General features: G+C 35.1%; 1 protein-coding gene across 1 annotated transcript in view; it reads left to right on the forward strand.

Moving 5' to 3' along the window:
* Nucleotides 1-14129, forward strand: part of ABCA13 (ATP binding cassette subfamily A member 13) — a 168767-nt gene that overhangs the window by 117170 nt on the left and 37468 nt on the right. The window contains exons 42-48 of the mRNA XM_064703447.1: nucleotides 1337-1391; nucleotides 2013-2190; nucleotides 4764-4879; nucleotides 9271-9427; nucleotides 10352-10605; nucleotides 10892-11084; nucleotides 12775-12884. Of these exons, the coding sequence (XP_064559517.1) occupies nucleotides 1337-1391; nucleotides 2013-2190; nucleotides 4764-4879; nucleotides 9271-9427; nucleotides 10352-10605; nucleotides 10892-11084; nucleotides 12775-12884 (1063 nt within the window). The remainder of the gene's footprint in view (nucleotides 1-1336; nucleotides 1392-2012; nucleotides 2191-4763; nucleotides 4880-9270; nucleotides 9428-10351; nucleotides 10606-10891; nucleotides 11085-12774; nucleotides 12885-14129) is intronic.

Consider the following 14129-nt stretch of genomic DNA (forward strand, 5'->3'; position numbering starts at 1 on the left):
AGCCATTTCCTCAGTCTCCCCCAGTGGTGTGTGAGAGAGAATATTAGAAGCGATAAAACTCATGGGTTGAGATAAAGGCAGTTTAATAAGTAGAAAAAAAGCCACATACACACACAAGCAAAGCAAGGAATTAATTCACCCTTTCCTGTGGTCAGGAAGGTGTTCAGCCATTCCCAGCTCATCATGCCTAACACTGATTTAGGAAGGCAAACATCATCACTCCAAACATCCCTCCCATTCCTCATTCTTCCCCCACGTTAGAGGCTGAGCATGGTGCCATATGGTCTGGAATGTCCCTTTGGTCAGTCAGGGTCAGCTGTCCCACTGTGACCCCTCCCAGCTCCCTGTGCACCCCCCACTCTCCTCACTGGTGGAATGGGGCAGGAGCAGAAAATATCTTGGCTCCAAGTGCTGCTCAGCAATAACAGCACAAACATCCCTGCGTTACCTACATTTTTTCCAGCACAAATCTAAAATGTTCCCCCATACAAGCTACAGTGGAGAAAATTAACTCCATCCAGCACAAAAACAGCACAGCTGGCACATGTGTCAGGCACACCTGCAGAGATAAGTCACAAACAGCATCAAGTCCAGTGGAACAGCAACTTCTGCAGTGACAATGTTTTTGCACCTTCAACCCCCAGAATTTCTCTTCTTTTTCTTGGAAAGAAAAGAAGCAAAAAGACACAGTGTTTGTTCGTAAACTACCTTCCAACTCCAAAGTTAATTTTGTTAAATTGCTACAGGCTGGTTGCACAAAGAACCAAAATAAGCCTAAGAATTCATTGCCTGCTCAGGGCTTTTCAAGGTCTCCCAAACTAGGCAGGTTTTTAATGTAGAGCACTACAATTTCAATCAAAGGTGTGACTTTTTTTCTTTTGTGAATTTAGCTAAACAGTTTTTCTCAGCAAAACATCAGTAATCTAAAAATTGCTGAAATATCTAATCTAAAATCTAAATCAAGCTTATAAATTGCAGTAACAATCTACCTTACTCAGAAGATTAGGTGTATGAACAAATTCTACTTTAGGTTTTGTATTTGGTCTCTTCTGTGATGTGGATTCTGTAGCAATATACAGCATGGTTGAACCAATTTCCCAACTTCAGAACACAGAAAAGCACTACTACTTCTGTTTATTCATTAGTTTTTAGTGGTTCCAGACACTGGAAATCACTTAATGGGTTTGGTTTTGCAGACTGGTATTTGACCTCTTTCTGTTGATTACTAAGTATTTAGCCATTTTAGTCATACATGTAACAAGTATTAACAGTGTACTCTAGAACTTGAAGTCCTTAATAGGATTTACTATTTCATGATTTATTTTTCTTTTCGCAGGGATAACACTCTACAGCCAACCATATGGAGGAGCCTTGTTGGATGAGGACAAAATGTGAGCAAACTCTTAAAATATTTCACAGCAGCAATCAGCAGACAATTGAAACTCTCAATTAGATAAGAATATATGGTTCCTGGAATAGAGGCTGTGAATTGAAAGACACAATTCAGTTCTACTGAGTGAATAATTTTTTACTGTGGTCTATATGTAAAGTCCACTGTTTATACCCAAAATAGTTGCAGTATTTTGTAAAGAAAAATACTGAATTTATGCTGATTGTGTCATAAGTTTTAAACAGAGTAACTATTTCAAATGATTTTGAGGTTTAAATTATAGTTTTCTGTAAAGGGAAAATATTTGCAGAGGCCTCACTTTACAACTCAGACACATGCTGTGCTTTGTAACTCACCTATAGTTTCGTAATTTAGCACATCTTGTTCCTGTTCTTTAATTAGATGTTGACAGTGAAGAGGCATTGTGCCCCTGCTCATTGCAGGATGCTAGAATGTAGATGATCTTTTAAGTCCCTTCCAACCCATTCTGTGATTCTATGGTGTTTGCAATCAGGATTAAAGTCCTAATGTCTAGAGGTGAGAGGTTGGCCTGAAAAATGCTAGCATTTGAGGAGTTTTCCCCCATTGTGTTTTCATTGCACTATTTTGCTTTTTACCCTAGAATGGAGAATGTTCGTCAGTGTGGGGTAGCCCTGTGTATCATGCTGGGATTCTCCATCCTTACTGCATCCATTGGAACTGCCATAGTGAGGGACAGAGTATCTGGGACAAAACGCTTGCAACACATCACAGGCCTGGGTTACAAAACTTACTGGCTTGCTAACTTCTGCTGTGATATGGTATGTATTGTGTGAGGCAGCATGTGCTCAGGTGTACACTTTATCCTAGTTTCTTATAAATGAGTAAAAGGAGTTATGGTCACAAGATAATGAATGAGATGACTGACAGCTCTTGGATGACATGCTAACAAACATGAAGTCACCATTCCTACTTTAATGTGGGCAGGGATTATGTTCCTTCCTTCCCAATGTTGAATTGTAAATGATTTGCTAGCTTTAGCTATGTGCACTATTTTACAAATAAAAGGAAATTGGCTAATCAGCCTAGACAGAAAGAATCTTCCACATAGCAGTTCATAGCAGGAATTTCTATGCTTTGAATTTTGCCTTGCATTGGCAAACCAGACAAATTAGTGGAGAAAACTGAAAACAGTAGTCAGCTACTTTAAGGCATAATTGTGTTATGTGTTGTTGTGGATAATATGATAGATACTTATGATTAGTTCATTTTATTTGTGTCAAGGAAGTGGTGGAGTCACCATCCCTGGAGGTATTTAAAAGCCATGTAGATAAGGCGCTGAGGGACATGTTTTAGTGGTGGACTTGGCAGCGCTGGATTAATGGCTGGACCTGATGTTCTTAAGGTCCTTTCCAACATTTAGGTTGGATTTTATGGCACCTTGGTCAGGAACAGAAATTTTTGGAACTCTTTGTTTTCATTTAGACTGTTCTAATTCTGAAACATTAGATCTTCACCCATCCATGCTTGAAATCAGAATTTTCACACTTGAGCAATCTTGTGGTAAGAGCACATTTTTCCAAGTGTTATTTACTTGGGCAGTCAGTCTTGGTATTTCTTTTTGCTGCTGCTTCAGATAAGAAGGCTTGGTTAAAAACAGTCCTTCATCATTCAGTTTCTCCTTGTGAGCAAAGTCAACTCCTCATTATTTTCTGCCAATCTCTCAAAATGTTCTCACAAATTCAACACAGTACAGCATGATCAATCATGATGTGGGAAAGAATAGACACTGCTTTAAATGCTAATTGTGCCACAGATCATTTAGGGACACTGAACACATGAATATATGAACTGTCAAATTTTAAATCCCTCTACGTATTTTAAATATTACAGGCTGTGTCCTGTATTACTGGTAGCACAGTCTTTACTAGGACTGCAGAAGTATTTGATTTATGATATTGCTCTCATGAGAATCAGGCTGTTCTTACTGTATTTATAGGCATGAATGGTATTCATTACTATGTTCAACAAATGGAAAAAGTGTAAGTGCTAGGAAAATTCGAAGAGAAATAAAGACATTTTGTTCAGATTAAGCTTGTGTCACTAGAGGGGCAAAATAAAAGCTGTTTTGTTGTACATGCACAACTTCTGTAATATACCATGATATCAGGGTAAGATTTCCAAATGAATTTGATTTTAAAGTTATTGAGTTATTTCTCAACAGAAGCCCCAGGTCTATTGAAAAGTACTGGGACTCAAATGCATTGTGACTTCTCTAAAATATTTTTAAACAGCTTCAGGATAACTGAAACATATATCTATGGGTGGTATGCTATGGTACTTATATATGGCAAAGAAAAGCTACACTGTGAATGACAACATTGCATCCATCTACATTTTACTCCATTGCCCTTCTCTTAAAAAAAAAAGTATGTTTTCCCAGTAGCAAAGACATGATGGCCTCTGGTTTAATTTGGAACAGGTTTTCCCTGTACTTCGGTATGAAAGTATAATTTTAACAGCATGTTGTTCTTCTACACTGAATATTTAGCTAGACCTTGATTTGTTGCCTCTATTGCAGCAGTATCTCAGAATCTCAGTTCTATTAGGTTAAAGATATAAAGCTAATATTACGTAAGCAGAAATGGAGGCAGTCAGCACCTAGTGAGCTCAGGTTCAGTGCACAGAGCAGGAAGACACTGAAAATGGAGCTAAGCACAGATCTTCACATCCTGACATTGCTATTTGCAAGCAGAATCCCTCTCTCTTAAATACTTGGATTTGAATCTTCTGTACCAATCCCACCTTGTCACCCCTAAGTATTGGTTGCCATTATGTCAAGAGATTAAAGAGAGAAACTGTTTTCCCTGTTGCCTTATGGCTGTAATGCTTTTACATATTTTTAACATTCCAAATAAAATATGTAATTTACTTCATCAGCACACATGGTCCTTCATTAAAATCTCTTTTAAAATTGCATCATTATTATTCTCCCATATGAATGCAGCACCAATCAGTAAAACTGCTGTTTCTGAAACCAAGCTTCTGTATTCACAGTGTAATTTGATGTTTTGGAGCAATGGCCCCACACGGACTCATTATCTGGAAGAGTCAGCTTGTTAAATGGATGTATTGAAAAGGTCAATAAAAATAGGATTAAAGGGGATATTCTGTAGTCAGATTTTATCTTGTCAGGTTGTTTCATGTGTAGCGGGCAGTTTCACAGCAGTGCAGACTATCAAATCTCCAAGCTCTTCAGCCTATTTCCTCCTAATTTATAGTATAATTGTACTGAAAGTATGGAGAAGTTAATTTGTAAAACCCTCCTATGCAATTTAGGCAAGACCAGTAAGAGATGCTCACCTAATCAATTTTTTTTTCCTTCTGTTTCTAGCTGTTTTACATGATTCCAGTCACCCTGTGTGTTGGTGTTATTAGTGCCTTCCAGCTATCAGCCTTCACTTTCCGAAAGAACTTGGCAGCCACTGTTCTCCTGCTGATTCTCTTTGGGTATGTGATTGGAAATGCTACTATGGAATTACAGGTTCCAAGAAACAAACATAAATCTTTACATGTAGCTTGCACCTGCTGCTGGATGCATGGTTTTCTGTCTTTGTAGCTGATTATGATTCACCAAAGCATAGTGAGAAAACAGACTGAAACTTGAGTTTGAAAATTAAACAAAAAAGGTGGAGGGAGATTTACTCACACATTAAAAAAAAAAAAAAAAGAAAAAAAGGGAGTGCAAACATCTTAGAAGATACTAAGCCTGTATAACAGTAGTTTACTGTTAGAAATTGATTGTATATTATCTTCCAGAAAATGAGGGAATATTAACATAGGTCAGAATTTCAGTGCTTATCTGCACAGACTATCATCAAGAAAGTAAGAAACAGCTTTTATTAAAGCTCTAACCATTTTCTGTAATTCTAAATAGCTCCAGGAGTTTATATTTCCAATGAGAAGTCTGTCCAATGCGAAGTACTGGGGTGGATAGAGTTCTGTCTCCCAATAGAACTGTGAGAGAGGAAAGTTCTACCATGCTCTCTTGCTTAGTTTAACATGAAAAACAACAGAAAAAAACCCCCAAACCAAAAACAAACCTACCAAAAAAACACAAAACCCAAAACCAACAATAAAAAAACCCAACCAAACAAAAAACCCAGAAAAAACCCAAAAAACCCTAAAGCAACAAACAGAGAAAAAAACCCCAAAATAAAACAAAAAACAACAAAAAGGAATTCTGTAATAGAAGGTTAAAATACCTGGTTCAATAAAGAATTGATATTTCTATAAAAGTAAGTCTGTTCAACCCTGGGATCAATTATATTAATAGTGTGTTCTGTTGTGTCACTTGAGGGGCAGAATGAAAGTTGTTTTGCTGTACATGTACAGCTTCTGTAATACACCATGATTTCAGGGTAAGATTTCTGACAGAGTTGGATTTTGAAGTTATTTATTTATATAAAGACAGAAGCCCTAGGTCAGTTGAAACATACTGGGACTCAACTCATAGTGGGACTCATAACTCTTCTCATGTGCTGACTTAGGTGATGTTAGAAATGCTGAAGATGAATTGTTATAGGAAATGGCTTCTCAGAATTTTATTACTTATTTCAAGCAACTAATTGTTGCTACCCTTGTAGGGGAGAGTGCATACCTTACAGGACAGATGTTTAGATAATGAAGTATAGGTACTTAATGAGAGAATGGTAGGCAAGGAAAGAAGAAAGGACCTTCTACAAGATCAGGTCATGTTGGTATTTCAGTAAGAGTCTCAGAAAAACCCTTCAAAAAACCCCCCAATTTACTATATTGTTTCTTGAAAACTGTTTTCAAGGTTTTGTGCCTCCAGCAACTAATTTTTTTAGAAACTGTTTAGGTATCCTCAAATCTGGATGTTTTCTTGGAAATTCTAGCCTAAGTTTATTCAGAACCATAATTCATAATTGTCCTTCATCAAACACCTTTTGCAAAACAAAACAAGCCAAGTCCTCTCTTGTAAAACCTTAAAACCTCCAAATTCCTTACATAATTCTATTTATCTTTTTTTTCCTTATAATTGGGCTCCTATTTCCTGGATGTGAATAGCCAAACTAGCATGAACTATTCTAGAGATCATGATGCTAGGATTTTGTAAATAGCTTGTATGAAAAGTCCAAAGTTCATAATTTCCTCCTCTCTGTATCTTTCTTGTGTACCACCCTCACTTCCTTCCTTCTGCACTTACATCAAGTGATTCCTTCAAGTTAAGGGCGCAAATTCTAACCAGTCTTAGTGCAAAGATTTCACACTATGAATAATAAAAAAAAGGTGAATTCTCACACCTTTTTTTTTATTAGCTTTACAACCACTGAATCCTTCTTGTGATCCAGTTGCTGTCATGTTAGCCAGGCATAGGCTTCTATAGAAGCCCTAGCCAAGCAGCAATTGAAGCACACAGTACAGAGCTGTATGTCTACTGAAGTAGTTTCAAGGTTTTTCCTGGTGTGCCATGGGCTTTGGCCCTGCCCACAGTGTACTATCAAGTGCCAGTTATATTGGCATTGTTTTAACCAAAGAGTTGAGTTAAACTTTGAATATCTCAGAAAAAAAAAAAGGTCAGTGAATGAAAATGGGTCTTATTTTGTTGACTGCAGATGCAGCTTAATCAGCTCAATATAATCCCTCCTGTACTGTTCAGCTTTGGCTGACATAACAGATGTTGCAGTGATTTTTAACAAGAAAATCTATGTATTCACTGTGTATTAACATATATTAAAGATCCAATAGTTGTCTGTAAGTTTAACATGTCTCAAGGACATTGATAAACTTCACAGTTTCCACTCTTCCTAGTCTACCCTTCATTCAGCCTAACTACACCAAAAATATGATGAAGCCTATTGTGGCCATTTTATTCTTCCCCAGTACTGTGCGTATAATCCTCTTTCATCTGCATGCCCTCACCATCTACGTTTTTTTTCTTTAAAATTTTATTTTTCTCTTCAGCATACACTTGTGTGGATTTTCTGATCTAGAACAAAGATAAAAATAGCCCAGTTATATACAAAAAAGTGAAAGAGAAGAGGGTGTGTTCAAAAGAATAATCAAGTTTCTTAGTGTGCTACTTTAAAAGTGACTTCCTTTAAAAATAAAACTAAACTGCATCTTTTTCTCTTTTAGATGATTAGAGAGGTGTTTTCTAGTCCAAATGCTTAAGCAGTCCAAACTGTTCTGTCTTTTATACTTAGAAAATACTAAATTGCAACTGCAGCTGAGGGAAGAGAAAGAGGACAGAAATGTAGGTGTAACTGGCCCCAACTTTAAAGACTGCATTTGAACATCATATAACTTTTGGAGTCTGAAAGTCTTACTCATTTCTTAGCAGTTATAAGCAAAAAAAATCAAATTTTGCTTTCATTTACAGCAGAGCAGCAACACTGTAAATCATGTCTATTTCCCGAGCTGTTTCCAAGGATGGACTTGTATTTATGATATTGTTATTCTGAGAACAGTGATTTTGGTATGTGCATCAAGGGAAAGAAAGATTGTGTGATTAAGACTGGAAAAAGGATGCTGAAAAGTATAGTGGGATCTTGAATACTTACAATTTCATTTGAGACCCAAACATTGAGTCATTTAACCTTTATCTTCCTGAAAACTGAAGATAACATTATATTACTTCCCAGCAGAGTTTGCAAGTCTCTTTTTTAACGTAAAGGATTTTGGCATTCTTCAATGCAAAAGATTCATCTATAAAGTACAGAATACTGAATTCGACAGGGAATGACTTAGTTGAGTATTTAAAGTCATTTAATAAAATGACTTTTATGACTTAGTTTAGTAATCTAAACTATACTTTAGGGCAATGAAGAAGTGAATTCACAGACTTTTGGCTAGTTGCTCTTGCACTGAGCTCACTATTAAAGCAGTTACATATTAATATTATACAGGAAGTATTTATATATATGCTACATATATACTTATTGTTGAACGATAGTGTATGCTGATACATATGCTCCTGCAGTCTATATACTGCTTGTTTGACAGATATATCTTGCACTATGTTGAATGGAAAATAAATTTTCTTTACATGGCATGCATGTGCTGATTGCCTGGACCTTATTTTAATCTTATTTTAAAGAGATTATAAACATCTCTTTATAAATAAAAAACATGTACGTGCTCCATTCTGAATAGGCATCATTTGATTTGTCTTGGTGGAGGTGCCTTCCTCCTTCCTTTAAAAGTTCTCATTGAAGATGATGTAACCATGGACATGCTGTCTTATCCTCATAGTGTTATGCACTCATTTTTGACAGCTATTACTCTACTGACAACCTGCTTAAAGTAATAACATGGTCTGTAGGATTTTTCAATTCTCACATATCACCAGCACAAATACTAGTTCCAGTTTGAAAATTATTGGGTTTTTATTTATTTTTCTTTGCTTTCTTTTCTCACTACCTCATTTTTCTTTTTTTTTTTTTTTTTTAATGAAAACCTCTCAGAAAAGATTGTGGCTCAGCATCCACAATTTAGGCTTTAAATATTTGATTTTAATTCTATATCTGCGTAAGAGGCTTGATAAGGTGCATGGATTTGCAATCATTCAGAAATTAAGATTTCAAGCTTTCTGGAACAGTCAAAGTAAATATCTACAGCTGATATACACATAAATGGATCATATGTGCACATAACAAGGCAGTAAATATGTGTACATCTATGGAAGTATAAGCCAATTTTTGAAAGAATATCTATCCCAAATTGGTCCCTTTTTTAAATCACTTGTTCTGAAGAGCTGTTCGCCTGTCTTAAAAATAAGGAACAATAATTGTGATTTTTTTCTACTGTGATAACTGACTTTTTTGGGGGCAAAAACATAACTTATTTGTGACAGTTTTGTTTCTTTAAACTTTCAGATATGCAACTTTACCTTGGATGTACCTTGCATCCAGATTCTTCTCCAGTTCAGATGTAGCTTTTATTTCCTATATCTCCTTAAATTTTGTGTTTGGCCTGTGTACCATGCTGGTGACTCTCTTGCCTCGCTTATTAGCTATAATTTCCAAAGTGCAGGTCAGTATCAAATTTTTGGTTTACCTTTTTCAAAACTGACATGTATACACACAGATAAATGCATATATATATTTGAGAATGTTCGTGTGTGTTTATATATTTATACAGATAAGATTTCTCCTGAAGAAAAACATATGGTTCTTATATATTCATTATTTTTCTGTATTGACTGTTACCATCTTGAATTTTAACTTGTATATAACCCAAAAAAGCATGCTGTAATAATGAAAAAACTGTGTTAATTGAAACTTTGACATTTTCTAGACCATTAAGTTGTAATTGGTACATAATGGGAGCTGTTCTGGTCGATTAAATAGATTATATGCATTGTAAAATGTGTTTGAATAATATTGACATAAGAGATAAGCTGCATATTCCTAGGATCACTAATGAAATGTATGAATAGTAATTTATATAGCACATTCTCACTCCATGTATGTGTTTTTAATTAGTCATAACAGTATTTAAACAACTTGATGGAAAGGATTTCCAGAATGAGTATGACTCTGTTCATGTAAAGGTCAAAAACTTGATGTTTAAAGTCAAATCTGGATAATCTGTCATGCAAGTGTGTAAGCAAATTCAGTAATCACTTGGGTTTAAGTTCGTGATTTAAATTTGATATTATTCAAATATTGAAATGTTAAGGAAATAGAAGAATCATGGTTACATGTATTTTGATGCTGTCTATGAACTTCAACTAAGATCAGAATGCCATGGCTGTAGAAAGTCTAAAATGTAATATTATATAACCCTGAACCCCAAAATAGTTCACAATACGTTCACTTTAGAATTCAGTTTACCATGAGTGAGATTTGAATGCAGTATCCAGTTTTGCAAGTCTGCTCATTAGGCTGTTGGAGGAAACTAATTTTTTTCTCTTTTATCTTTATTCTCCTTCATCCTTCCCGTGTCTTAATACAGAGTTTTCAGAACATCTACAATATCCTCAAATGGGCATTCATCATATTCCCACAATTCTGCCTAGGCCAGGGCTTAATAGAGCTTTCATACAATCAGATCAAGTTTGACCTGACCAGGAACTTTGGAATAGATTCTTACGTGAGCCCCTTTGAGATGGACTTCCTGGGCTGGATCTTTGTGGCAATGTCCCTCCAGGGAACACTACTACTTCTGTTACGTCTTTTCCTTCATTGGGATCTCCTCTGGAAATCAAGGTTTGTTATCATTTGTATTCTGCCACACTGGGCTCTGAACTAATTTTCGGAGACAGAAAATGGTGTGATCCTTTGAACAACTGAAGATAAATACTTCTGATAATATGGTGTACCTGAAGTAATGTAAACTACAGAAAAAATACAAGTAGTAGTTTTTCCCTTGAGTTCTGATGAGAATTGATCACCAAGTGCTAAGGGATTACAACCAGGAAAATAAGAGTTATACAGAATGCAGCAAATTATGACCAATTTTCCATGTATCACTAATTATCATCCTCTGCTGTAGGGGTCATTGCTCAGTTAACAGCACAGACAGCCCTTCAGAAGATGTTGATGTGGAAATGGAGCGACAGAGACTCTTTGGTGGAAGAACTGGTAATGATGTTCTACTTCTGTACAACCTCAGGAAGTGTTATGGAGGTTTCAGTAAGAAGAACACAGCTGTGGAAAACATAAGCTTGGGCATACCACGGGGAGAGGTAAAGGAGTCTTTCTTTTTCCCCTTTTATGAAGTAACACTTTATTCTGAACAATTGTTGAGACGTATTCAGTGTGTCTACAGTGAAGGGCCGGTAGTTAGCAGCAGAAAAAATTCAGTTGATTCAGTTGTAGTAATTTCTGAAAATTGGAAAATTGGAAACTGGATAAAAGAAGAAACTCTGATGGTGCTGAAGAAGAACTGTTCATTTATGTTTTAGTTAAACATTCATCAGAGTCTTAATTTTTTATTTCTTGCTTGTCTTTACCAAATTATTCTGCTTTAGGCTAACATAAGTAAGGTAGCATAGCAGTTTAGTGTTCAAAGAGAAAACAGAATACCCAACTCAATAGCAAACTATGGACTGCATCCTGAATTTGTTACCATAGCACATTTTTGGTTCCCATGCTGAAATCATCACTGTGTTAGCGTTCAGAAACACATAATCACGAGAATGATTATATGCAGGTGCTTTTATTGAAGAGCACTGGGTGTTAGGGGTACAAACCCAAATCTGACCCCAACATGGGTTTGGGATGAACATGTTTTTATATTCTATCTTTATATAACTTTCATGTTAATTATTAAACTTATATTGTTCTATTGTATACATAGATTTCATCCAAGCATAGGCTCCTCATGGTCCCCCTCAAACTTCTAACATAGTTTCTCATGATTCTTCTTACGATTAAACAATAATTATATTTAATTACTAAACAATCATCACATCTAACAATTATATAATTTATCATATACTGCTTACGCAGGTGCAATTTCACATGATCTGGCAAACACAAAGCCTAACATTTTCAGAGTCTATTTTTAACATTTTTCCAGGCCCCACTAAGTCTTGCTTCTTACTAATCCCCCAAATTTTATGATTTTAAAACCTTTTACTATCAATAGTACCTTTGAATATAGCACATACAAATAAACTATTTCAATAAATCAAAATTTAGTATTGAGAATATTTATGTTTTGGGGCTTTATTCATTATTTGGATGGTTTGGGGAATTGCAGATATTAATTTCTAAACTACTGAGAAAGAAAATTCTTTTCTTGGTTGCTAATATGAAATTGGAAAATCTGAGAAACTTGCTCATGTCAACACAGGTGCAGTGATGTTCCTGCTACTTACTGATCAGCTGTTGGGTAACTGAGGTAACCAGGAGGATATTATTGTTGATTAAAGCCTATAAATCAATAAGAAAGTTCACGAAGAAGGTATTTATAAATCATAAAGGGCTATGTGTAGACTTAATATAAATCCTATCCTAGCTTAAGCATAAAGTTATTGCAGCTAGGGGCCTGAAATAAGTGTTCAAAATGTGTGTGTCTCTTGGATGTTAGATATTCAGTCGTACAGAGTGAAGCAGCTCATGACAAGCTCAGAAATATTCATTCTATGGACTGATATCCAGAGTTTGGAAGCAAGACCTAAAATCCTCTTGTTCAAATGTAACATTTACTAATAATATGGATAAATAATGGTTTGGATTGTTGGGCAGGGTTTAAAGAGGAGGGCTAGAATGCTAAATAAATCACTTCTGGTAATTAGCACACCCATTATACCCCATATATAGTTTCTTACAGACATATAATAGGAAACATGGAAAGGGGAGAAATTTGAAGAAGTAATATTTATTTTTTCAGTATACCATATTGATTTTTTTTCCCAATATCTCTGATAGTGTTTTGGACTCCTGGGAACAAATGGAGCTGGGAAAAGCACAACATTTAAGATGCTGACTGGAGACATCATCCCATCTGCAGGACGTGCTGTTATCAGGACTCCTACTGGGTAAATAACACAGGGTTTGATCAGAATAGTGCTAATTGATAATGCACATGATCAAAGACTCAGCATGTCTTCAGTCTTTTATACTGTACTCTAGGGACCCATTTTGTTCTCTTTTAAATGTATATTGCTTTGTTGCTGTTAAATCTCTGTGGAAAAGCTTTTTAGCATTATTTAATTCTGTTTGACAGCTGTGTTAATTGAGAATAAACTTGTCTACTAGCAAAAAAGAAACTCTAAGAAGGCTTAATATACATCCTTTTAAAACTTTAAAAAAAGCTTAACATATGTTAAAATGCATGGACATATATCCCCCTACAAGTTCTGCACTGAAAGTTTTCCAGGCTTAGGTAGATGAGCAGTGCTTCAAGTGGGTAATTTTAAAATATTTTTTACACTAATGAGTCATTAATTAATTACTTGATCAATATGCTATGTATTAGGATAAGAGGTAGTGTTGGTGATATTTATCATTCTGATGGACTGATAAAAGAATAATGGACTTTAGGTCAGATGTAACCAATAATTTTAATTTTTCTCAGCAAAATTGAAGGGAAAAGAAAGTTATTTTTTTCAGTCAGTAGTAAATATGTATACACACATACATAAATGTCTTTTGGGCTCCTTTCTTTTCCTAAATAATGTACATTTCAAAATCTTTTTTAGACAAGGATAAATCAAGAGTTTCATTAAGAAATTTTTAAAGAAGAATTTTTGAATTTTCAAACTGGCAAGTTACATTTGTTTGGCCTAGAAATCAAATACTTTCATAGGTCAGTGTTTCCTTACTTCTTTACAGAGATAATGATCATCAGATTTAACTTCAAAGATAAGAAGCTTCAGTCATTGCAAAATTCAGTTTTCTGGAAAATTTGCACTTTTGAAATGGACAATATCACCAATATATAACATAATTTTAATTCAAAGTGTTTTCTCATTATCTGTTATAGCAAATCACACAAAATGTAGATCATAAAGCAGAAATGATTTTTAAAAACTGTTTTTAAAAATGGATTTTGAAAAAAGTATTCTTAAGAGAAGAAGTGGTGTGAGCGAGACTTTAAAACGGTTAGAGAGACTTTTAGATGGTTGTTTTCAGTTATAATTTTCCAGATTTTTTTTTAAATAATTCTTTTTCTTAAACAGAAGACAGGATTTTTCAGATATTGATAAAAATTTAAAATAAGAGAAATGATTAAAAATTGGATAAAAATCAACATTTGTTATTCTTTGGAACTGATGAATGGC

Source organism: Zonotrichia leucophrys, chromosome 2 (assembly GCF_028769735.1).
Source record: "Zonotrichia leucophrys gambelii isolate GWCS_2022_RI chromosome 2, RI_Zleu_2.0, whole genome shotgun sequence".
NCBI lineage: Eukaryota > Metazoa > Chordata > Aves > Passeriformes > Passerellidae > Zonotrichia > Zonotrichia leucophrys.